The following is a 23,105-nucleotide window of genomic DNA, read 5'->3' as shown; positions in this document are numbered from 1 at the left end:
AATGCCTCTTTTGTGTCGTGTTATCAACTAGAGCCTAAAAATATCCTTCCCTATTTTCAGCTCCAAAATCTTATTATTGCATTATATTATAATATATAATATTTTACATTATTTGAATTGTAATCTGGTTGTTTTAAGTGGACAGTAGGCCACAGTATATTAAAGGATAATGCTAATAATGTACTGTACAGCCAGCCGTTTCCCGATGATTGTAATAATGTTAATTATTTAGTTATATCAGCCGCCAGAATGATGTAGGTCAGCTGGAGAGCACGCAAACACTACATTACCCAGGGTGCACTTGCACACCAACACAGTCCAGTCCCGTTCCAACAGACTGCGGTGTCTTACACTCTCCGCCCTGCACAGTGAGCGTCACCCTGATCTGCGCACAGGCGATGGGATCGCGGGCGTGGACCTGTTACCTGCTGCAGCCATCCCTATGATTAGAGAATCGGTGACGGGGGAAGCGCTCGCTTCAGCGTACGTGAACGGCACTCCGGCATATTTGAATGCAAAGTCAGCCCGCAGACTGACAGCTCGGAGCTCGAAATATTTTGTCTGTTTGGTGTGTGTGTGTAGAGGGGGAAGAGAGAAAAGCCTTTTTGAATACAGTGGAGCTCCAGACAGCTGGCTGAACGCAGACTCCCTGAGCGCTTTGTCAATCTGACGCCAAATTGTGAGGACCTCGATGGGCCCCTTTACTTGGATGTAAACCGTACGCCCATGCGACGATGTCAGTGGATGTTGCTGGCTTCACTTTCCAGGTTAGGTTACAGTAATTGTTTACGTATTAAAATTAAGCCATTTTAAGGCGGAACACGCGAGAGGCACCTGGATACGCTGCACCATTTTACACACAGGATTTTATTATTGTTATTATTATGATCATTAATATTAGTGGGATACAGATGTGTCTTGATAGAGGAAAAATGGAGACAGTGGATTTGTTCATCTCGTCCTCGGATAGCCTGTAGAGCTGTTATACCGCAATGCCTCCATGCAAACCTTATGTGACGGTTTCCGTCTCCGCTGAAGAAGTGGCGGACATTTAAAGCTCACACCTTCCTTACGCCGCTATAGATTCGGCGATCGTGCGCGGTAACAGGGCAACGGGATAATGATAAACGCTGGCATTTCTTTCCCGTCACCAGTGAGGAAGAATTTCTTGTCCAAACCGACGCTCGTCACCATCATCAATGCAGCCCAGCAGAGGCGATTAAATCAGGCCGCTGCACAGAGACGGAGGCGGGTTTGTTATGCTCAGACTTGGCTGGATGCTGAACATGGTGCCACTTTCTCAGCTCTGTATTGACTACCTGTCGCCCAGCCGCCGGCTCATTTCACTAATTGCCCAGCTGTCTTAAAATGGACGAGGCTTTTCTGATGAAGGCTATTCAGGGACACTGAACCGGCTCTTGAGTGGCCATGCGTGTAGGATTTAGCTTGGACCGGCTTGTCTGGATGTAGGGCGCATATCCGCGGATATTCCCAAACACAGAAGAGAAAACAGCCTATATTCATGGAGATGGCAGGCAGTGGAGGTGCATCTATACGGGGCTGGATGAGAAATAATGAGGACCTCTGCGCAGAGGATTTCACTCAGCTCGTACACCCACAGCAGTTTGCCTAAGAGTCTATACAAGGAACATGTCTGGCAACCATCAGAGGTCATTCGGGCAAATAAATCAAAATTCTAACAAAATTATGAGCTCAGATTGTAAATGCTGGATTTTTACTGGATGGATTTAATTCACAGCTTATTAGCTGATCAGGACCCCTGAAGGCATCTCTCTGATTATGCTCCTTCACAGATAAATACGCTCTCCTGAGCCAGCTTCTTCTTCTTCTTTTTTTCACAAGACAGTTTTGAAAACAATCAGTTTTTTGGGGCATGGGGTTAGGATCCATTCTGTTTGACGTAATGTACGTTATCCCTGAATAAACTTGCCTTTGGGAATTCATGTTACTTCCACACTTTGTGCCAACAGCACAGCAGCAGCCGGTGACAGGATTTAGGATTTGGCACAGTTTCAGCAGCGATATGTGGTGATGGGGGAGAGCAGTCGCTGCTCTCTGACCCACTGATTCCCCTCACCCCTCCTCCGGTGGTCGAGGGCAGCTCATCTCAGTCAATGGGCCCTGTATGGATTTTGTGCCTGAGTTGTTCGAGGGCAGGCCAACAGTGTCAAACAGCAGTCAGGCTGCCATGAACCCATACAGCAGAGCGAGCAGCACAGCGGCCCCCCTGTCCTGCACCAGCTGTGGGGGCTGTTGCTCACCCCCTCCCCCTTGCCTCATTCCCCCTGGGCCCCCTTCCTCTACTACCTCTTCCTCTTCCATGCCCCCAAACATGACCCCTGCGCCACCAATGTTTCCTGCCCCAGTCGTGCAGGTGGAGAATGGTAGCAGCTGGAACTCCTCCACCATCTCCTCCTCTGGCTCCCCAGACTCCCACTCTGGTCATCGAGGTGGGGCAAACAACCCTTACTGGACGGCAGTGTTTGACTATGAGGCCACAGCTGATGAAGAGTTAACCCTGCGGCGTGGGGACCTTCTTGAGGTTCTCTCCAAGGACTCTAAGGTGTCTGGAGACGAGGGCTGGTGGACGGGCAAAATCCAGGACAAGGTGGGTATCTTTCCAAGCAACTATGTCACAAGGGGAGACACTCCCAATTACCAGCAGCTGACTTCAGGAGGACTGGTGGCAGGTGGGGTGGGTGATTGTCCGTTGGAGATTGACTTTTCAGAACTGCTCCTGGAAGAGGTGATAGGAGCTGGTGGATTTGGAAAAGTGTACAAAGGAGTGTGGCGGGGAGAGGAAGTAGCCGTTAAGGCTGCCAGGCAGGACCCAGATGAGGATATCAGTGTCACAGCAGAGAGCGTGCGGCAGGAGGCCAGGCTGTTCTGGATGCTCCGGCACGCCAACATTATCGCGCTCCGTGGAGTCTGCCTGAAGGAGCCCAACTTGTGCTTGGTGATGGAGTATGCTCGAGGGGGGGCTCTAAACCGAGCCTTGGCTGGGAAGAAGGTCCCCCCGAGAGTTTTGGTGAACTGGGCCGTCCAGATTGCAACGGGGATGGACTATCTGCACAACCAGGCGTTCGTACCCATCATCCACAGAGACCTCAAGTCGAGTAATAGTGAGTACTTCAAAGTCTTTTATCTTCTCTGTAATCAAACAAAGATACTAAAACACATTTCAAATGTGTAGTTGTTGGAAAAAAGGTTTTGATGTAATGTACGTGTACTGAGACAGAAGAATAGAGCAGAACTCAATGGTGGATAAACATTTTAAATTGTTATGATGTGAGATCAGCAGGAGGAGTTTGCTCAGCTGTTGTGTTATCATGCAGCTCAAGGTGACTGGTTATTTAGATTATGTTGACATTATGATGAGATATTGTTTGCAGTACTGCAACCTTCAAGCTGACCTTTGTGTATGCTGGAGTGAGGATACACACAACCTTACATAGTTCTTCTGTTTAGCTCCTCCGTTTAATATACACACACTTGAGTTATAGGTCAAATCTACTTTAATCTAACACAAAGTCACACAGAATTGCTCATTTATTATTATTATTATTATTATTATTATTCGAGATGTTTGAAACAGGTGTTCCACTTCATTCAGTTGTAAGTAGTGGCAATAGAGGATTTTAAACAAAAAGCTGACTATATTATCATCAATTTGCCTAAGGTTTTGTTTCCTCCCTAAATTTGTATGCATGGCATTTTGGAAGATTCAATTTAGTGAACTAATTACAACTTTACTTTGATAATGACTGACTCAAGGCGAGAATAATGTGATTGATGCAGTCACAATCTATTGATCGCCGTATCAGGGGCATATTATAATACGAACAGCATATGCAGGACTCATCCAGTGTGCATCACAGTGTTTTACTAGAGAGGCACCTTTTTCTTTTTAAGAGCAAAGACGGGTGAACTAGTCTCTAATCTGAGCAAGCTATCCATCTCTGCACATGAATATGCAAAAAGTCAAGATTTTTGTTGCTGAAAGCTTTCATTGACCAGTGGTGTTTGATCATCAGGTCATATAAAGAGCAGAAAAAGAAATAAAAGCAAGATGGGATTTGCAGAAATACACTGGTTAATAATTAACTACTGTCTGAAGATGATTATCTGTATGTGCAGGCGATGACCAGAAAGCAGAATTCATGGTCTGAATTAATATATTTTATACATTTTTATTTGGTAGGGACGCTTCCTTTAACATAGTTCCAATACAGAGCATGAGTGTTTATAGCTAGTTCTAATTTCTATTCATTGTCTCTGGATGGAGTTTTGCATCTGCAGTACACAACTATAGTTTTACTGTGATCAATTGTATAAAACCACAATTGGAAAAACCTAACAGATTATCTGGGTTCCTAGACTGTAGAACAATAAACGGGAAGGACTTAGCTTAACATGATGACTGAAATCAGGTGGAAATGGCTAGCTGGTCCAAGCTAAATCAGCCTATCAGGACCTCCAAGTACACACCAAATAATCATAACATTTAAACCATCTACCTAGTAGTGCTGTGCTATACTCATAGCTGGACTGGCCATCGGGCATACCGGGCATTTGCCCGGGGAGCCGATGGTGATTTTTCGTTTTTATGGGCCGATGATTTTTTAAAAATTTTTTTTTTTATAACAGTATAAACAATGAAAGGTGGTGGATTGGCCAGATGCTGGCAGATGTGTAAAAATAACTCAGTTGTTTGGTGGTGGCTATGGTGGAGCTGCCACAAGAGGCCAGGTGGATGAGGGAAAGGGAAGGCAGGAGGAGCAGAGACCCGCCCATCCGAGTGTCAGGTGAACTGAACTTCAGGTAAGAAGTTATGACCTGCAGTCTATCTGGATCAGATATAAACCAAGTTTAGGTGGAGTTTATTTTCGTTACGCTGAGTTTTTACCGTCAGTTACAATAACTCGTACTGCGTACTGGCTAGCATGACGGAGTTTCTACAGCTGGGTGGGTGCTATGATGTTACTGCTAGTGAACTTTATTTTACTCATAAGGTTAGTTAGTAGAGTTACCAACCATCCCCTAAAAAACGGAATCGTCCCGCATTCAGAGAAAATATTACGTGTTTTGTATTGAGCTAAAAAGGAACACAGTTTGTCCCGTACTTCAGCTAGGATGGAAAAAGACACAAAGCTGGAGTTTTTCTCTGTCTTTCCGCTGTCAGCTGTCTCTTCTTCTCTCATTCAATCGTGAAACTGATCAATGATCAGCTGATCAGCTTTTCTCTCTTGTTTGTTTATCGCCCACTATGCGCCAGAAAGAGGAAACCAGCGGTTGTCGCGCTAAACAACAGCAGCACGTTTAAGCTTGATCAGCTGTTGTTAGAATTTATTTAATATTAATTTCTTCTACTATCAGCTGATGTTTGCTGGAGCCACAGCTGTAAAGCTGCTGGTCATGATGTCGGTTTGGTTATCTGGTGAGAGGGAAACATGAAGATGAAACCAGGAGACGTCCTTACTGAATCATCAGAGCTGAACAGGTGATGGAGAAACAGGTTTACCTTTTAGGTGACATGAGTGAGTTGAAGGGAAGTTATGAACTGTTTCTGAGAGACAAATAACACCAGGATCCTTTTCTAAGTAGCTGACAGCTGGTAACTGCAGGGGCGGATCTAGGAAAGTTTTGCCAGAGGGGCCAGGTAGGGCATTAACAGGGAAAGGGGGGCACAAATAAAATACTTTTCCTTCTTATTCTCATTTAAAATGTCTAGCTTTTATTAAATAATTATCTGAATCTTACAACCAAAGTTTTTATCTGATGTACAACGTATAGAAATCATACATATACCAACAAGACAGTGTACATCACTGTCACAACAGCGTTTGTTTTCATTCAAAGGCTTTATGGTTTTTCCTATAACACCTGGTGGGCCGGTTTCTAGTCAAAATGCCCGGACCGATTTTTTTGTCAGCTTTTGGCAGCTTCTGTCACTGTGTCACTGGCAGCAGATTCTTTGGGTCCTGTGGGTTGCACTGTGGCACCAAAATCGACCTGTAGCATCTTCCAGATTCTCAGTGGGATTGAAATTGTAAGACTCAGTGACAGAGATGGTTCCTGAGCACTTTTGTTTTGTGTATGTAGGCTGATGTTGTGGCAGTGTCTAGGTACATGTGTATTAATGAGAAGATCAATGTTATTCACTTAAATTGCGTTGCGTTTTGTAGCTGTGGCTCATCATCATACGGAAGCTTGTTTCAGACTCTAACAGATTGTACAGATGGCAAAAATTTGCCATCTTTACAATAAAATGTCAGGTTTGAGTTATTTTTCTCAGACATTTAAGTAACTAAGTCATAACTTGACTTATGTAGGGCAAAAATGTTTCTTTTAGTAGATGAAACAAGCTTCCACGTTGTTATCATCAGCAGAAACCAGTAATTTACAGTATTTCAGAAGAGAAGAGAAAGAAACACTTTAGACTGGTGAGAAATAAACACTTGCAGAGCAGCACACGGTGCTGTGCTGCTGTGTTAAATGGTTGTCCCACATTGAATATTGACATGTTTACAGTCTATATGTCAGATTTGTGGTCACAGCTATTGCAGTCAGGGCTGCCCTGTGTGCAATCCTCCGGGGCAAATGAGCCCTCTCCCAGTCACTGCAGAAATGTGATCATAAAGGTGTCATCACTGGATTCCAGTATTTGATGTGAGGTTTTGGGAATGATGACACTAGCGGAGAAACTTAAATTGATCCCAGCAGGGAGGCTTTAGTCCTGGTCTCACTTTACCATGTTTTCCCTGCCATCTCTCGCTACACCTCCTACTGCTCCTCATCCTCTTCCTCCTCCTCTATCCTCCCCTCCTCAAGGAGAGCAGTTTTGCTCTGCAACTCACTGAGCTATTTTTGGTCCTTTGTGCTACTTGCTGTTTAAAGACGCAGTTGCAGTTGCTGGTGCATCAAAGAAATAATACACAGCAAGCATCTAAGTGCGTCTAGGTACAGGTCAGGTACGGAGAGTGTTTATTTATCCCAAGTGACATGAGTCATGGGGGACGGATAGTACAAATAAGGGTGGAGTATGTAGGATGCTGACTGTAGGCCTTTTAAGCAGGAGAGGTATGAGTAGCAAACACACTCGTTGCTCGTGTGCTGTTAATCTTCAGTCCCTGTCTTCATGAGTCTCGTACTGCCATACATCCTCAGTTCTGTCTCTGCCGTCTTCCACCTCCTCTCTGTACGGCTCAGGCAGCAATGATGCGGGAGCTGATGCGTATTGGACAGCAGAGCCCTGGCAACAACGCCATAACGCTGCCTTTCCATGGTGACATGGGCACTGCTTCTGTGCTACTGAGTCATACAGCTGCTAGCCGCTGTCAGCTGCTGGGTAAAATGTCAGTCCCCTAATTTAGTCGATTGTGTGTGTGTGTGTGTGTGTGTGTGAAAATAGCAACTGAAGAAATGCAGGAAAATCTCAGGGAGGGAATGTTGGACTCTCTTTTCCCTCCGGAATAATGAATCTTGCCATAAATGCAGGGTGCTAATCGTTAAGCATGTGATTATATGAGTCATACCCGGACTGGTGGGATGTTTGCATTAGCCTTGTGATGCCCAGAAGGGAAAATCTTGGGAAGAAAGTGAGACAGAGGAGAGAAGTAGCAGGTCAAAAGATTGGGAGGATAAGAGGGTGGAAAAGATCAGGTGGTGAAGAGAAAATAAGCTGGAGTGTGGAGACTGCTGGGAAAAAACAAGAGAAGCAGAGCATGGGGGGAAGATAAACAGTGGTTCATCTCAGTTTAGGGTTACACCTCAGCTCATTGTCCAGGTGCGCTGGTCTCAGGTGTCCTCTTCAAACCGCCGACCACTTGGCAGCACCGCGGTTACAGTGCAGCACAGGCCCCCGAGCCTCTCCACCACCTCCCGTTTCCATACTCCCAAAGAGAAAAAAGAAATCATCAAGGGAAAACGTGACACTTGTGATAGATCAAATCAGTGTTGGAAGCTTTGTGCAAGTTTTCTTTTTTCTTTTTTTTTACAGCAATATTATTTTTGGCTCAGATGCTTTCTTCTAAATTTATCCCGAGTGTTTGCAGCGGGTGTTTTTAACCTGCTGAGTGTCGCTGCCGTTGTGGGCCCACAGCGAGCGGGTGAGTCTGTGTAACCGGGATAATCTGATTACAGTGACCTCCTTAGAGTGATGTCACAGCATGTTTGTGGGTTGGCAGGTCATCGCCCCCGCGGCCATGCCTTACCTGTTTCTCTGATCCTGGATCAGCCTCTAAGTTGCTCAAAGCATAGGGCACCAGTCGCCCTCGCTTGACTCAAATGTAAAACTAAAGGAAGCAGAAAAGATTTAGAGTGTCGATATCTGGGCAGCGGTTAGCACTGTCGTTTCACAGCATGACGGTCCTGGGTTTGAATCCACCATCTGGGCGGGGCCTTCCTGTGTGGACTCTCTTCTGGTACTCTGGCTTCCTCCCACAGTTTAAGGCATGCAGGTAGTGGGGTTAGGTTAACTGATGATATTAAATTGACTACGAATGGTTGTCTGTCTCTCCCGTGCTACGCCTGGCGACCTCACCCTAATGCAGCTGGGACAGGCCTCTGGACAAATGGGGAATACAAACAGTCTCAAGATGACCTGGGAAAAAAGGTTTATGATGACATTATTTCTGAAGCAGAAAATTAGTCGGGGAAATCGAGGCACATTTATCTAATGCAAAAGGATGACCTGCAATTTTAAGGAAACTTTATGCTGGAATGTGAGACAGAAAGAGGAGCCACTCTAGAAATGTTTGAAAATGTCCAATTTTTGGAGAGCTGTTTTGTTTTTGTCTTGTATGGGGCAATGGTTGAAGTGATTTTGCCCCCGTCACCCCGCCTGTTTCTCCTTAGTGACCGGGGCAGTCCTACCACAGCTAAGTATGTAACTGGAGTATTAATGGTTGGTATTTAAGCACCAATCCAGTTGTTAATCAGCCTCATTTTTTCCCCTTTACTTAAAATAAATGTTAATGTTTGGAGATGGTAGTTGAACCACAGTGATACAGTGACATCACAGGTGGTAACCACAAACATCATCACCTCTGATGTCACTGTACAGCGTGTCAGTGATGTACATAAACCATTACTCATGTAGTGGCAGTGGGAGTGAAACAGAAAGCAGCATTAACCCAGCGTCCACTTACTCAGTTAAACTCTAACTTTCAACGAGTCCTCGTAAGTGGACTGTATTAAAAATATAAATTTAATAAATTCATTTAAAAAGACTGAAATTAGCTGGGCCTTCAGTATGGTTTGATGAGATGCTGATGACAAAAGTTCGGCTCAAGTGATCTGTTAAATTGTGTTTTACTTTGCTTCAGTGCAACCAGTAGTCCAAAACCTTCACAGTGAGTCCAGCTCCACACGTGTTCAGGGAATTGATTCATAAAGGTTTCAGGACTGACATCATTAGGTGATAACCACAAATATCACAAACATCACATTGGTGTTGTTAGTGGTTAACCGTGAACCACTGGGGTGTCATCATATCTGATCTTGGACTACTGGTTGCACTGAGGCAAGGTAATAACACAATTTAACAGATAAATTGACAGATACTTTGAGCTGAGAGTTCTGTAATAAGCAGTTCGTCCAGCTATATTGAAGGTCCAGTTACTTTTCCACCTTTCAACCATCTAATTTCAGTCTATTTTTAAAATCAATGTCCAAAAGATACATTTTTAATATAGTCCACTTACAAAGACTGCTTGAAAGTTATAGTTAACTGAGTAAGTGGACATGTCAATGCTTCTATTTCATTCCCACTGCCACTACACAAGTCTGAGTCATGGTTCATGTACATCACTGACACTCTGTGCATACACAGAAGCAGTGAGTCAGCTGGAGGTAAGACAATACAGGTGAGCAGATCACCTTTCTTTGCACAGCACATATCTGTGCCTGTATCCTGCTCTTACGTACCGTAAATGCTTTGTAGCTTGACTGTGTTACACTGTGGACATTTACAATATTTGTCCTTTGCTTTGAACTCCTGTTTGATAACATTATTAAAAGTCTGTAACGTATAGGTAGCTGGTGGTTTTCTGGCCTCAGATGAAGCTCCTGTAATGTTTAACAATGAATGCAAAGGCTAATACTATAGACACACACGTACACAATAAAGACAGAGCACGGTTGACAGTACCTGCTGTTATGACTGCAGCAGCTTCAAATGGAAGCCATTTACACAGTCAACAATCACGTGAATAGCGGGAGACCCTTGTCCCAAAGCTGGCTTGTTGAGTATTCTGCCTGAACTCTGAATATTTAAGTTATAAAGCAACATAACAATAATTCATTCAACAGATTTGTTTTTTTGCCTTTTCTTTTTTTTAATTTGATGTGTTACACTATAGCGGCCATGACATCAATAACAATGCTTGCGCGCTAGTGCTGTAATCGCTACTTAAGATTAGCAAGCTGAGATATGGCATATAGCTGCCGTCATTGAAAAGCCTGTCTGGCTGTGTGTGAGAACCAAAGAGCGAGTCTGTTGAGGAAAGGATTAGAGCGGTGGCCAGTGTGGGCTGCTAATCCCCCAGAGAGACAGAGCAGAGGCCGAGACTGTGACTAACTGGGCTAGTGCGAGCCAGCGATGCTAGGAACTGGGCTCAAAACTGTTATCATGCCACAGCCTTCGAGACTGATGTGTGGAAGTGCACCCACAGCCACTTCGTTAGGTACAACTGTTCAACTGCACAATAAAGTATCCGACCGGTCAATCATATGGTGGCAACTTGGTGTATTGAGGCATAGAGAGGTTACAGGAGAATAGCTAGCCGGCATTGAGCTGAGAGGAAAACAACACTAGCCTAAATAATAATTCATTATAACAAAAGTATGCAGAAGAGACTCTCTGTGTTGAACCTTGAAGCAGATGGACTACAGGAGCAGAAGACCACACCGGGTGCCACACTTGTTAGCTAAGAGCTGGAAACCGAGGCTACAATTCACATGGACAGCAGAAGATTGGAAAGACTGTTCTTTTCCTAAAGTCTTTACTTTTGCTGTAACATTTGGATGGCACAGTGACAATTTGGCGTAAACTACATTAAAGCATGGATCCATCCTGCCTCGTATCAGCGATTCAGGCTGCTGCTGGTGATGTAACGGTGTGAAGCATACTTTCTAGACACGTTATGGGCACCTTTGTATCTACTGCAACAATACTCAGATTACCTGAGTACCAAAATCTCTGAGGACTGTTTCCAGCACCTTGATGAGTCCATGCTGTGGCGAAATAAGCCAAGCCAAAAGCTTCAGCTTAACTTTCAGTTATTGAGAGATTAGTTGATATTTGCACACTAACTGCCCGGTGAAGCTTGCAGACAGTGTGGACAATTGTTTTTTTTTTGTTTTGTTTGTTTGACTGTCGGGGTATTGCATTTGGTCTTCTCACTGTAACATCAGGGTGGTTACCACCTATGAAAAGTAAAGTCCATATCAGAGGTTTTCAAACTATCAGGGAGGTTCAGAGTGAGGTAAAGATACTGTGTTAGGTACATGCAAAGCAATGGGGAGTTAGTTTACATGTTTTAACTTCTGTGTATAATTATGATGTTAAATACTGTGTAAATAGATAACATGAGATGTGCTTACCTTTCAAATTAGGCCACACAATAATTTTATGTGTCACATATGAAAATATTAAACCAATAGCACCAATAGCAGCTTTCAGTGTATGACTTTATAAAGATGACAGCTAGTACAGATGATTTTTAATGTTTGTGTTATTAATATTTTATTAATTGAAATATTTCAGCACTGAATTAAAATGCAAACAGCCGGAGGACACCTTCTACCTGATGACGTGTGAATTATGATAACATGGCATTAACCAAGGTTTAGATTTTAAAGACCAGTTCCAATTTTACAGCTATAGTTCAGGTCAAGGATAATATTCATGATACAGGTATAATGGCTTCATGACAGCTAATGTAAAAAGAAAAAAAAGTCTTTAAAGAGAATCCACTATGTTCCTTTATGAAACAATGAGATCTGTGTATTTGTACCTAATTCCTGTGACTGCTCTAGACAAACAGTTTAAGTCATTTGTTTTCCTGTTTGCTCTGTGTGATGTCATGTAGAATTGTTATCCTTAATGTGGTCATCTTGTTCACACAACTCTGGCAGCGAGCACAGAAGCCCCACCCACTGGCAGCCAATCAGAAAATAGTGAAGGAACATTAAAAAGCTAAACAGGTTTATTATGAACTGTAAATCATTCAAAGCTACTCTAATAGAGTGGGAACCATCAGAATATATCCTCTTAAAGTTGGAAAATTAGGTCTGCTAAGTCAAGTTTATGACAGATTAAGGATCCTGGGCCTCATCTTAGGGTTTAACAGCAAATCAGAATATTAAGATATTTTTTTTCTTGGAAAATCATGCAACCCTTCGAGCAACAGCTTAGGTAGCCCTGATCGGTGTCAGCTGATCTTAATCTTCGGCTACTCAACGTTTGGGTTTGACAGCCTACCTGAGAGGCGAAAGTCAGGGCAAAATAAGTCAATAATTTGGTTTGTGTGAGGCAACTATTTAGTCTGAATTTTTGTGTTACATTTAAGATGTTGGAATAAATTATGCGACTAGATTAGGCTGTGTTTTAAATTCTGCATGTCTCCAAGCTCGGTGCATGTACAGAGATGTAGGCCTGCGTGTGTATGGAGGTCGGGCTGCAGGACAAAAACTCACACTTGTGCTATCACACATGTACACACACACTTATGTACATGCTACAGCACAGCAACAATGACCCCATTCTCACACAGCAGTCCAAGACAGAGCAAGAGCAGAGCTCACAAAGGCAGGAGTCACTGCAGCGGGAAGGGCGATGCTGGCAGTGAGGGTCGACTGTAGGCTGTGAATAGAGAGATGGATGGAAGCAAGGCAGGATGGGTAGGAGAACAGAGCAGGAATGCAGTGATTGTAGAGAAACCCCTGCAGGCTCGGCAGGGAATGGGAATAGATAGATGGATGGGGGAGGAAGGGACAGGCCAGTTTGAGAGGAGGTCAGACCAGTTTTCTTTCCCTCAGTAAGGGAGATACAGATTAAGGCTTACATCGCTGCTGCACTGAAGGCTGCAGTTCTTTTCGATCTGTGTCCATATATATGTAGGCCTCATTATACTGATAGACTTGGAGTCAAATGAGCAAATTGTATAACACATGCAGGTTTGTTAAAAAGTGAAATCATAATAATGCTGCTTACATTTTCCCTAATTTTGCTGTGTAACACAGCAGCCACCTAGCAGCTGAAAATCAGTTGTTCAGCAACGTCTCCAGACTGAAATGCAGACATAAATCAGAGCCTGATCACTGTGTGCCCCTGACAGCTTTATCTTTAGTTCTCCCAGCTGTGAGAAAATTGGATGTTGCTTTAGATTAGCTGTTTAGTTTTGATAACCATGTTGGCTGTTTTGTACAAACCTGTTTTTATCATCTGCAGAATATTACCCGTCTTAAATTTACTGTTTCTCATTGTCAAATGGAAATAATTAAATATGCTTTTTATAATTCATTATTCCTCTGGCAGAGCAAATCATCTCTGGATTGCTTAGAAATCATCCAGGAGTTAGCTTCTTCTCCCCAGAAAGATCTTCCTCTGAAAGATCTTTTGTGATAACGATTCTGTCCTCCTTACATAGGTCTGTTTCAATCCCTATATTGGTGAACTACTAGATCCAGGTCAGCTGAAGGCAGATGATCAGTGCTTTTAGATCCAGGTCGAGGAGAAAAAGAAAACTATGCTCTTGAGGCTGTCTCCCCAAGTTGTGGAACTAGGCTTAAAATCAGACACTGTTGGTACCTTTATGAAAGAAAGATACCTGTGCAAGTTTTCATTGCTAGAGTTTTTTAAAAAGCAATGCTCGAATTAAATACAGATTTTAAGTTGCATAATCTGCAACAGTGTGTTTACTTCATTGTTAATTTTGGCATCAAATTAGTTAAAAACCCTCATGTGTTTTGGGGGCTGCTTTGTCCGACGATGTCTCATTGATATCAAACCTACAATAGATAATTTTTGCAGCTTTGGTGAGCCTAAACGGCATTACTGCAGGCTTTACTGTTTTTCTTGTAACCTAGCAACCTCTATAAACACGTCACATGAAGCGATGAACACACTACCTAGAGGCATCATTATAAATTCAGTCTTTCATTGCCACATCCAGTCCTCTTTACGTATTACTTTACAAACAGCAGGGTGGAAGGAGGATCCACGAATGTGCTCGTTGTTTGTAATCATGGTCCCTCCGTGGATCCTTCCTCTTTTCTGTGCTAACCTTATGGTCATAGTAGTTCTATTTTTCTGACAGATCAGTGTGTGTGGTTGTTTCTGGTTTATTTTTAGATCACAAATCATTTTTGTGCTGTTTTGTACTGTAAAATACTACGCAAAATCCTGCCATTGCCACTTTAAACTCCAACGGCACAGTTGAGTAGTAGGCTAAGGTCATAAGAAAAAAGTAGGCTGGATAACAGGCCTCCAGGTTTTGTTGCTTACTGATCAGTAGAAATAATTAAGTCCCTTCAATCCTGAAGCTCTCTCCATCGTGTGAATGCTTGTCCCAGGCTAACGCCTGTTTTGTCCCGTCTCTCACTCTCTCTGTTAGGACAAATCAAAAAGAAGCTTTCTTCTTTTGGATGGATACATTTACAAAGTTGTTTGTATATCTTTCATGTCAGTCAATTTAAAGCTATCTACCAGTAACTCTGAAGATAAATCTCTAGAGTTGTTTGCAAATTGCTGACATACTTCCTCTTTGTTGCAAATAAAATATTATTTAGTGAGGGAAAATTCCAGCCTGGTGACACCAATTAAAGATTTATTGAGCTTTTACAAACACGTGACCCCTAGCTATGTGATGTTAACTTTTTAACATTTAAAAATCGAATTAGGACCTAGTCACGCAGACCTAGAGACCAGTCTGCAACCATTTGGCAACCACCTGTTGCTAAGGAAGAATGTGTATTTCCCCAAGCGATTGGCAAAAACCTCCTTATGATTGCTTTAGTTGCTAGCATGTAGCTGTGGTTGTAGTTTAAGTGGAAGCGATGAACTTGTCTACAAACACTGTTCAGCTTTTCTCTAAGCTGCAGTGAAACTTTGAAAACGGAGACATAAATCAGAAATCAAGACTGTTTGCCAATTGAACAGTTCTCCCTTTTGAAACATGTTGGTTGCAACGCTGAGGCACAAGTTCTACTCTGAACGCAATTAATCTAGTAACTAGCGAATATTTGCAGACAAACAAGAACAACGGGCAACAGCGGCAAGTTTTCGGTCTTTATGACTTTTACCCAGTGACCTCCAGGAACCACTACCAAATAGTCAGCAGGTGGTTGTATCACGTCCGAGGTGACAGACAACTTTCGAGCAATATGAGCATTAGATCATCTGAAATGCGGATGTGGTGTCATTTTTCTGTGGTTGTTAAAAAGAAAAAACACAACAAACTTTAAAGTAAAAAGTCAAAATGCCTCTTTTAAGCAACTCCAAAGCTCACAAAAAATGTGAATAAAAAAAAGAGGTTTTTGTGTGAGCTTTCTCAGCATCAGGGAGCTGTAAACTTATTTTATACTCTCAGAGGTTTCCTAACAGCTACAGCAGCGATATTGATTTCTCCACTCACAGAAGCCTCAGTGAACTCTCCAGACATGATGTAAAGTGAAGAGGCTGATTTAAGTTGTTCTTCTAACCTCTTTTTCGTTTTCTGATATTGCCTACAAGCTTCTTCAGATAAGTCTCCTCCAGCATTATTGTGTCTTTAAAGTAAATTCTTTAGTTTTTTTAGGGAGACCGCTTCATTGAGCATTTAACCACTCATATTTAAAAAAATGCTTATTTGGATACAAATGATTTTATAACCTGCAGTTTATTAACTTGGCAGTTTACCTTTGCTAAAGACTCACTGGAAATTGAGAAACCCAAGAGTTATAGTGCCAACCTTCTGGTGTGACCTAAATAATGGAAGGCATTGGTTATATTGTAACTATATTGTAATTTTTCACTTCTAATCACTACATTCTGATGTTTTTCAGTGAATTACGGCTAATTCATAAACTCCAGTTTGTTCATGTAAATGGTGACTCTTCGTCACAAACTTACGGATAATTATGGAGTTCAGCAGGGTTCTGTGCTAGCACCAATTCTACTAGCATTATAGACGCTTCCCTTAGACAGGAATATTAGAAAGCATAACATACATTTTCACTGCTATGCAGATGACAATTAGCTTTATCTATCCATGAAGCCAGAGGACAAATTAGTTAAACTGCAGGAACGTCTTAAAGACATAAAGACCCAGACCTAATTTCCTGATTCTAAATTTAGCCCTAAAAACCTTAGAAACATGATGTCTAACCAGATACTTGGCATTACCATGGCTTCGAATAACAGTGTGAGGGATCTGGGAGTCATTTGATCAGAATATTGTGAAGTCACAACTTCTTTACATTTTGGTGTTAAAATGTACTGAAATACATACTTAAGACTTAAAAATGTTACTGGTTATATTTGGGGAAAAAATGTTGCAACTAATGATTATAATATTTGTCCTATACACAGAATCGGTATGGTTATAATTGCAATGAGCATTCCTGCATAAAATATATTGAGGTGATGAATAACTCCATTTGGTCATTTTAGCTGCTGAACTAGCTTGGCTGCTTGAGAGTTAAATTGCTAAATTATTTAAATTGCTGAATTCAAGGTCAGAGGTCAGGTTTCTGAAAATCTTTTTAGTGGGATAACTCAAGAATGTGGTGACGTATGATTTACGAGCTGGTACCAAAGGTGTGTCTACTAGGAGGCTGAGGGGTAGCACTGACAGTCGCCAGTATTTTTAATGACTTACATTTACGTCCCACATAACCATTGTACTAACAAAGCACTAACACTAATAAGGTGTTTAGTGATATGTATGTGTTGTGATCGCCCAGAAAAGTACAATTAAACTTAGTTCCCTTCATTAGCAATTTAAATCTGTTAGTCATAAACACAAAGCTGTTTGATTACCAGAACATTTTATTCAAACAGAATGTGAACATCCTGACTTTTAAACAAAATCAGCTTTTATCCAGTGTTGTTGTATTTTTCTTACATTTAATTCACACCATCAAGAATTCTGGATATAGTAAGTAAGTAAGTAAAATTTATTTATATAGCACATTTCACAGATAAAAATCACAAAGTGCTTTACAGTAAGATCAGACATACAAGTTAAAATTAATTAAATTAGTTAAAAGCCCGTTTGTATAAAAATGTCTTCAGCTGCTTTTTAAAGGAGTCAGTAGAGTCTAGACAGCGTAAAGACAACGGCAGAGAGTTCCACAGCCTAGGTGCCAGTGCCTGAAAAGCCCGATCCCCACGTGTTTTAAATCTAGTACGTGGGACCACCAGTAGCCTCTGACCTGAAGACCTAAGTGCTCGGGATGAAGCATGAGGTTTCAGCAGGTCAGAGATATACTGGGGAGCTTCACCATGCAGAGCTCTAAAAGTTACAACTAAAATTTTAAAATGAACCCTAAAATTTACAGGCAACCAATGAAGAGAAGCCAAAACTGGAGTAATGTGTGACCTCTTGTTTGTACCAGTTAAAAGTCTTGCCGCTGCATTCTGTACAGACTGAAGGCGATCCAGAGCTGATTTGTTAAGACACGTAAAAAGACCGTTACAATAATCCAAACGAGAAGAGATAAAAGCATGAATAATCATCTCAAGTTCTGCCTTTGACACCAGTAGCCTGAGTTTAGAAATGTTTCTTAGATGATAAAAACAGTTCCGGACAAGTTGTTTAGAGTGTTTCTCAAGAGACATTGAACTGTCAAATATAACACCTAAGTTTCTGAGACTCGACTGAAATGAAGGGTCTAAAAAACTGATATGCTGCCTAATTTCTGAGAGCATGTGATCAGGTGCAATAATCAAAGTTTCTGTTTTATCTGCATTTAACTGAAGGAAATTGTCATTTAACCATTGTTTGATTTCTGACAGACAATTATTTAAACAAGACAATTTATACAACTCAGAAGCTTTGAAAGAACAGTACAACTGAATGTCATCAGCATAGAGATGATAAGAAATATTATTGTAACGTCTGATAATGTGGCCTAGAGGGAGGATATACAGCAAAAAGAGAATAGGACCTAAAACAGATCCTTGAGGTACCCCAGAAGACAGAACTGATGTTTCCGACAGCACATGATTTATACAGACAGTAAAGGATCTCTCAGATAGATATGACATAAACCATTTTAAAACAACGCCAGTAATCCCAAACAAGTCCTTCAGCCTATTTATCATGATGCTGTGATCAACAGTATCAAAAGCAGAGCTGAGATCCAACATAACCAGAACAGTGTACTCTCCAGAGTCTGCTGCCATCAGAATGTCACTAGACACTTTAAGCAAAGCGGTTTCAGTGGAGTGCAATTTGCGGAAACCAGACTGGAAAATGTCCAGAACATTGTTCTTTTCCAAAAAGTTGTTAAGTTGTTCTGCAACTGTTTTTTCCAAAATCTTTGACACCAATGGAAGTTTTGATATTGGCCTGTAACTGCTTGGAAGAGATGGGTCCAAATTTGGTTTCTTTAATATTGGTTCAACAATAGCTTGTTTAAAATAGCTGGGAACTGAGCCAGTATAAAGAGAAGTATTAATTATTTCCAGAATACAGGGGCCAATAGAATCAAACACACTAATGAAAAATGATGGAGGAAGTACATCAAGGTGGCTTGAAGTCAGTTTCATTCGACCAAGCAGAGCACTGATGTCCTGTAAGGTAACAGGAGTAAAAGAGGACCAGGTATCAGAGGTAAGCAACGTGTCAATGTGATACTGAGAGGATGATGGAGAAATATTAGACCTGACAGCAGCGACCTTATCAACAAAATAGTTTAAAAAGTCATTACAGTCAGATTTAGTATAGACTGGTACATGAGGAATATCAGGAGAGACAATGTTTTTAATTGTATCAAACAATACTCTGGGATTTTTCTTTTTTGAAGCTATTAAATTAGCAAAATATTCCGTTCTGGCATTTTTTATCATGTTGTTAAGTGAGAAAATTGATTCCTTGAGATGTACCCTATGGACCTCAAGCTTGGAAGCCTTCCATAAACGTTCTAATTTGCGACAATATCTCCTAAAATTTCGAATACTTTCATTTATCCAAGGACAGAAATTTGAAGAATGGACAACATTTAGTTTCAGAGGTGCCACCGTATCTAAAATAGATTTACATTGATTGTTAAAAGACAAAATAAGTGAATCCATATCATTTTGAGCCATGCGAGGGACAAACATGGCAGAAAACCTTCTAGCAGCATCCTGGTTTATAATCCGCCTTTGGATCATCAATTTAGGAGGTGAAGGATCCACGTAAAATGACAAATTAAAGAATATACAACTATGGTCACTCACATGGACATCTTCCACACATACATCATATATATTTAAACCCAGGGAGAAAACAAGATCAAGAGTGTGGCCCTTCGTATGTGTGGGGCCAGAAACATGCTGCTTAAAGTTAAAAGACTCAGTGATAGTGATGAGCTCAGCAGCAGTGTTACAGGAAGCGTCATCAATATGAAGGTTTAAGTCTCCCAATATTACAACCTTCTCCAGTTTAATGATCGATGTCAGAAGGTCGTTAAATTCAGTTAGAAAGACCCCAGCAGGTCCAGGAGGTTGATAGATTAAAATACAATAAAAGGTTTTCAGAGAACCGACCTTCATCATCTGTGACTCAAATGAAGAGAAGAAGTCCGAAGTCACCAGTTTGCATATGAGTCTGTCCTGGTAAACAGCAGCAAGTCCTCCACCACGTCCTAAAAGACGCGGAGTTCCAATGACAGAACAGCCAGACGGGCAGATTTCATTCAGGTGGACATAATCCTTATTTTGCTGCCACGTCTCAGTCAGACACATAAAACCTAGAGACTCTTTGATAAAAAGATCATTTAAAATAAATGATTTGTTCGGTATAGAGCGAACGTTAAGCAGGGCGAACCGAATTGATGACGGTTTATCTGCGGAATCTACAGCTGACTGCAGCGGTACTTGAATTAAACACCTGTGCAAACCTGTGGACCTGCCGGGCAGGGCAGCGACTCCAGAGTTGGAAAAAACCTTGATCGATGAGCAGACGTAGCTGTCACCAACAAAACGGGAAATGGATGACGGACACAGAGTGAGCAAACTGCTTTCGAGCCATGGGACTCGGGTCCCAGGCGGCAGCGTAACATCCCCAGCAAACGACAGGAGAGGAACTGGTCGCAGACACCGAGAGTCACCCCACAGCAAAGCAGCTAGCCTCCGGTACCTTCTCCGTTTCACCTGGACGCCGGCCCTCGTTCCCCTTTTTCGTCTCATATACTGTTACTGGATATTCATCATACATCTATACATGTTAATAAGTACTCAGTCTAATGGTTAATTATTCTGATGAATGGCTTACAAAGTTTTCAGAATAGTTTGGTGAGAGGTAGGAGATCTGTAGTTGCAGTAGTAAAAGCGTGCCACACTGTGGATTATTGGAAGGACTTTGGACTTGTTCACGTCTTGCCGACACTGTGTGAACTCAACCACGCTGCTAAAACACGTTTATATCACTTCGCTGTCAGAAGGACATGGCGCTGAGCCTCAGTCTGTCTCTATGAGTGAGAGACAAAGGGAGAGCTGCAGTGAAACTGCTAAATCGAATCCATCAGTGCCTGCACGATTACAAATGATGCACCCGCTCGTCACGATTGCTTTCTCCACTGATCAATAAAACTCTGATTTCAAGCCGGTTAACAGCTATGACTCCCTCCTTCACTGACACACATTTACACGTCCCCAAGCTGTATGATGGTGTACATAATGCACTGCATTATGTAGCTGAGTAACAGGTTCACTCAAATTCAGGGATTCTGCTGAATTTGAGTTTAAAAATGATAAAGAATGCAACTTCTACAAACAAATGTACACAGTGGATTGCTCCACCATACGTTAAAGACACATGGATTTCAGTGGACAAAGTCATAAAGATTTACACTGGCACGTCCTGGGCTGTTTAGTGGTTGTTTAGTTGGCTGTTAGAGAGTCATTGTTGTTTGCCAGCAGCCTGGCACGGAGAGTGGGGAGTCGGGCTAAGCAGAGAAGGCGCTGGGTGTCCCTTCCGAGCCGAAGGTCCTTCACCCACTTTTATAGCAGAGTCATGTGAAGGACACTTCAGTGAGACGGCAGACAACACGCTGCGTGTTTGGAGCGAAGAGCTGAGACTCAGTGCGAGCATGTAATGTTTTATTCAACGTTTACATTCACTGCTGGAGAGATTCAATGTTTTTCTGTGTGATACATGTTGGATGATTCCAAAACAAACCACTGAGTACTCAGGTCCATCCATAACTCATGAAACTAAACATAAATGTAACAGATGATGTGCACAGTTAGCAGCTTTTCAATATTTAAAGGTGATCCATGTGAGACAACTTTAACTTCAGTTTTCCGTTGTCAGCTATCTGTTCGTACACAAAAAAGATGTTTAACTTGAGGAATAGTTGATAGGATTTTAACTGCTTTGAATAAAACACATTTGGATTGGATTGAGGTTAATTTCAGTTAGTCATATACTTTTACTGATTTTTGTTTAGTTTAACACTAATCACTTCCCAGAGTTGGTCAACTATCTCGATTCTTTATCTATAACCATTTGCTTACTGTGTCAGCCATTAATACATTCATTATTTTTAGTGGTTATTCTTTTTAAGACCTGCTCATTATGTTGTAGGACCAGTTTCAATTGTTTCTCTATTAAGTTCAGTTAACAGTTAACAATTAAAAGTTTTAATTGTTTATCCATACTGTTAGCTATCAGCTTTAGCTATATCTTTTATATCATTAGCTAACAATTTGAACCATTTTCAGCAATTTTTTTTCTCTTCTTTTCAACAGTTTTTATATATTGTCAGCTAGCAATTTCCCCTTTTACCTTTAGCTATTTTTATGTATAATTTTGACTTTCTATTTTAACTGTTGAGCCACTTTATTAAGCTGTTTAGCTGTTCAGTGTTTTTTTTTTAGCAGTTTTAAGTATATATCCATTACTTGAATTAGCAGTTTTTAACTGTTTATCTATATTGTTAGCTAGTTGACAATGCTACCTTTAGCTTACAGTTTTCAATTAGCATCCATATCTTATGTTAACATTTTCTAGGTATTTATTAATACTTTTTGCTTGAAATTTACAATGTTATCCCTTTTTTCCAGTTGATTTATTTTATACTTTAAACAGTTAACAGTTATTATTTTCCAATGTTTCTAACTTGCCACTAATTTTTTTTAGCTAGCTATAGGGTTGCTAACTTTCCCATTTTAGCCGGGACATGCCATTATAAAAACCAAATTTGCTTGTTCCTTATCATTGTTCCTTTATCATTATTTGCAATGTCACATACAGAGCATATTTACACTATGTCCAGCTGGTTGTGCATTATGCTTCTGGCACACCAGAGTGTCCCTTATTTGATAGTTAAAAGTTGACAACCCTAGCTAGCTATATCCACAATGTTTTGTTTTTGTCTTCTTGGTTTTGATCCTTATTTTCTGCTTATCTGTTACTTTAAGTTAACTGCTATCAAACCTTTTCAGGTCCAGTTAATTCTTTGTCACTGCAGAATGGCTATGACTTGTTTGTAATAACTGTGTTAGGGGAAAGAAATGCTAATTGTTTGCATCTAATGTCAGTAAAATGTTGCTTTTTAACTAAACAACTGTGAAAGCTAAACCTTGTCATGAGTTAGAAAAGCTCAAATCTCTCAGTGTATATTCCTGTGCTGCAAGTACGACCATTTTCATATCATACACACTCAAAGATGCAAACACACACGTACATAGACTCCATGCACAAAAAAAGCCACCTCATTTAATACCTCCATCTCTTCTGAGAGAGAGGCTGCCTGGTCACACAAATCTGGCAGCTACGTTTGTGTGCAGACAAAGTGAATAGCTGCAGGGTGAAACTGTGCCACTGTGTGGCTCAGGATTGGAGCCTCGATGGCCTGTGGTGGTACAAGTGGAGCCAAGCTGGGGTATC

General features: G+C 41.4%; 1 protein-coding gene across 1 annotated transcript in view; it reads left to right on the top strand.

The window, feature by feature from the left end:
• The first annotated feature begins 371 nt into the window (after positions 1–371).
• The window catches only part of map3k10 (mitogen-activated protein kinase kinase kinase 10), a 48,149-nt gene continuing 25,415 nt past the window's right edge, over positions 372–23,105 (top strand). Inside the window, exon 1 of the mRNA XM_086261724.1 lies at positions 372–3,143. Coding sequence (XP_086117850.1) covers positions 2,147–3,143 — 997 coding nt within the window. The 5' untranslated portion in view covers positions 372–2,146. The remainder of the gene's footprint in view (positions 3,144–23,105) is intronic.

This window comes from Aulonocara sp. 'chitande type north' Nkhata Bay, linkage group LG14 (assembly GCF_057382095.1).
Source record: "Aulonocara sp. 'chitande type north' Nkhata Bay isolate Kocher_YH1m ecotype deep benthic linkage group LG14, A_spYH_male_GT1.1, whole genome shotgun sequence".
NCBI classification, from domain to species: Eukaryota; Metazoa; Chordata; class Actinopteri; order Cichliformes; family Cichlidae; genus Aulonocara; species Aulonocara sp. 'chitande type north' Nkhata Bay.
This window is presented reverse-complemented; position numbering and strand designations above follow the sequence as displayed.